Source organism: Takifugu flavidus, chromosome 12 (assembly GCF_003711565.1).
Source record: "Takifugu flavidus isolate HTHZ2018 chromosome 12, ASM371156v2, whole genome shotgun sequence".
In the NCBI taxonomy this organism is placed as follows: Eukaryota; Metazoa; Chordata; class Actinopteri; order Tetraodontiformes; family Tetraodontidae; genus Takifugu; species Takifugu flavidus.
In genome coordinates, this window is record NC_079531.1 from 6,426,772 (window position 1) to 6,430,364 (window position 3,593).

General features: G+C 48.7%; 1 protein-coding gene across 1 annotated transcript; it reads right to left on the bottom strand.

The window, feature by feature from the left end:
- Positions 1 to 362: 362 nt before the first annotated feature.
- Positions 363 to 3,041, bottom strand: p2ry1 (purinergic receptor P2Y1). Its single transcript, XM_057049956.1, has 2 exons — positions 2,548 to 3,041; positions 363 to 2,347 (listed from the first exon to the last, which is right to left on the bottom strand). The coding sequence occupies exon 2, from the start codon at positions 2,322 to 2,324 to the stop codon at positions 1,263 to 1,265; it is 1,062 nt and encodes a 353-aa protein (XP_056905936.1). The 5' UTR covers positions 2,325 to 2,347; positions 2,548 to 3,041; the 3' UTR covers positions 363 to 1,262.
- Between the last annotated feature and the right edge of the window lie 552 nt (positions 3,042 to 3,593).

Below are 3,593 nucleotides of genomic sequence, written 5' to 3' on the forward strand. Positions count from 1 at the left end.
AGAGCGGAGGAAGAAGGGGAGGAGGAGCCGGGCTGGAGGCACAACTAGACTGGAAATGTTTAATTAAAAACAGGCGACAACTGCTGTCGCAGAAACGGGAAGGTCTCCATCAGCTGTTAATCATCAATACGTTACATTATAATAAAGAATTGTGATCTTCACCCTCCAGTTGGACCTTCACCCTTCTGTCACTGCTCTGAAATGACAGTCTAATACCACAGTAAATGAAACAGATATATTTAAAGCTGAGCTCATTAAGCCATCAACAGGACGAGATCCGGTTCTTCTATTTTCAGCAGTGTTAAAGCTCACACTAACAGCAGGTAGCCGAGGGGTCTAAACACTCAGAGAAAGTCACCATCTAGCATGTTTTAAATATCAAAATTTATTGACGAAAAGTAACAGATGGCCCCAAATATCCAGTGCAGGTGATTCACTTCCCTTCTTGATTAGTAGCCAACCACATTACAGGTTCACAAAGGCACAAACACAGACATGGAACATCCATCTTACAGCCCACATACGAACAAGGAACACCAGCACATATGAGTGCCGTATATACTGAAAGGTATCTCATACAACCGTCTTCATTTGTGTATGCAATCATTATTCTTTGCATACTTGTCAGAGTTAGTCGGCACTCTTTGTAACCTTAAGGTTTGGATTAGTGTCAACGATACGAGCAACTCTACAACGTCACAACATTGTGCACAGTAAATCTGAAAAAAACAGAACATTCATGTTAGCATCATAGATATAACACAAAAATACTGCGGGTAGTTTTTTTTCCCCCTGTACAGAACACATCAACAGAGAGCAAGGGCAGAACCTCAGAGCTGTCAGGGTGAGAAATGCAGATTTCTCACCCATCAGCGAGAGACGGAGGAACAAACGAGGAGTGATGAGCAGAGGTTTCAGGTCAATGTGCATTAGAAAACCGTCTGTGCAACCAGCTCTGCTCCGGTGCATTCGCTTATTCCTCTAATCGAGTGTCATCTACTGATTGCAGGCCAAATCGGCGGCGGGAGAAGCTGCTATCGCTCTGTCCCCTTTATCCAACTATAAGCATCACTAACTCTTCTGTGAGGACGAGTAGCGATGGCTGGAACACTCAGAAGACAACACAAATACAGGACGATACGGTCACGTAGCTTATCAACGCCAACAGGCTGAGAGGAGAGCGGGGGGGTTGAAACACGGGGTCTCCATCGTCAGCCTCCACAGTGCATTTTTTTAGCAGTCAGACGCACAGATGAGCGCTGTCACAGGCTGCGATCCCCGTTCTCCACGTTCTCCGCCAGGCTGTTGAGCGCCGTCTCGTCGCTCTTGGACTGGTGCATGTGGTCCCCCTTCTTGGAGTTTTTTTTTGTGGCCCGCGACAGCTTCCTCCTGAAGGTGTCGCCGGCCAGGAAGTACAGGACGGGATCCACGCAGCTGTTGAGGCTCGCTAGGCCCCGCGTCACCTGGTAGGTGGCGTAGACGCGGTTGTTGAACTCGCACATGTCGGGCGTTTGGAAGTAGAGCCGAGCCCTCATGTTCAGGTTCTTCATCACGTGAAAGGGAAGGTAGGAGACGGCGAAGACCACCAGCACGATGATCACCAGGTGGATGGATTTCTGCCGCAGCGGCGCGTTGTTCATCTCGTTGTAGATCAGCGCTTTCACGATCATGCCGTAGCAACAGAATATGATAATAAAGGGGACGCAGAAGCCGAAGACAGTCAAAATCATGCTGTAGATGAAATAACCCGGCAGCTCGTCCACAGTGGTCGTGTCGTAACACGTGGTCGCGTTGTTCTTCAGTCCGGTCCTGGAGTAATAAAGGATGGGGGAAATCGAGACAATGACCAGCAGCCACACCAAGGCGCTGGTGATAACGGCGCTTTTCTTGTTCAGCCTCCCCAGAGACTTGAGCGGGTAAACAACTCCGGTGTACCTGTGGACGCTGATGCAGGTCAGGAACAGGATGCTCCCGTAGAGATTCACGTGAAATATGAAGCGCTGCAGCCGGCACAGCACGTCCCCAAATATCCAGTCGGTCTTGTTGAAATAGTAGAAGATGAGGAAGGGCAGCGAGAGCACGTAGCAGAAGTCAGCCAGGGCCAGGTTGAACATGTAGACCGAGATGCTGCTCCAGGGTCTCATGTGGCACACGAACATCCAAATGGCCAGACTGTTGCCCACCAGCCCTGTGATGAAGACGATGATGTAGACGGTGGGCAGGTAGTAGAACTGGAAGCCGGTTTTGGTGAGCGAACATCCTCTTGTGTTGTTGTGGACATCGGTGACATTCAGCAGGGACGTCAGGTTCAGGTCTGTGGTCATTGTGTCAGGTGCAGCTCCTTTGACTGCAGGACGAGAATTCTGTTATACGTCTTTTTTAATGTCCTTTCAAAGAGCAGATGACGGATTTAATCATCTGCGGCGGTGTGATTCCTACTGTAACAGGGTTACATTCCCTGACTCCGAATCCACGCAGCAAACTTCAATTTTGCGCAACGCGCACGAAACACAATACAACCGAGAGCCGCAAAACAACAAAACTCACCCCTGGCGACTTGTATTCCACATTCCTGTCGACTTCACGGTTACAAAGAGTCCCGCAGTTGTTACGAAATGTCAGGTGTTTCCATCCCAGAGGTGTTGAAAAATGTTTCAAAGTTGCTGAGATTTTAGCGTTTGCGCTCATGCGTCCGCGGTGATGTGGGGGAAAAAAGAATCAAGTCTTGATAGGCGCGGAGAAGTCGATTCTCCCGCAGGAGCGGCGGTGGGTCACAGCAGAGACAGCTGCAGGCTCTGGCACGAAGAGCAGGAATTACGGGCAGGCTGTGTAAAGGGAGAGGAGGCTCTTTTTCGATGAGAGGGGAGGTGCGCACCGCTCAAAGCCACTGAGGAGCCTCCCGTGTCCAAACGCGCACTTTGCGTTCCTCCCATTGGACCTTATCGGATCACATCTGAGCAGCATGTCAATTCACGCCTCTTCCTTCTGCGGTCTGTCTGGTTCGCGCGTAAAAAGGCGCATTAATCAGTGATAAACCATCATGCAAAAAATCATTTAATAGCATCGCTCCTGCCCTTATGAAAAACAAGTCAAAGTAACACTATGGCTTTAAAATGCAGCCGCACGAAGGGAATTCACCTATCGTCATTCAAACTAGAGGTGCGCGTGGCTATAATGGGCTGAGTGAGTTTCGTCTGCAGGATTTGTATGCAACTGTCATGCAGAGTCACGTCACATCGATTAGAAAAGGGCAGTATGTGTTTTTAATGCCGCCTTTTTAAAATGTATTGGGTCTGTGTTGTGTTTTCTGAAGACATAGAGGTGGAGGTGGAAGCTGAGGAAGAGCCAAGGACAGGCAGCAGACAGAGGAGTGGTGCTGAATAGTTACAGGATGTGTCAAAGTTTAAGGTAATATCTTTGTGATTCCAGGCATATTTAAAATTGAGCAGCTACCCAAGAGCAGGAATCTGTGGATGAAGGCCAATTTGATGGATTTGTGAATGAGTTTGCCCCCCCCCCCTCAGGGTAGTTTAAAGGGGGTGACCTGTGGTTTGTTGGGAAAGTAAATACATTTTTTAGAATACATTTTTTCC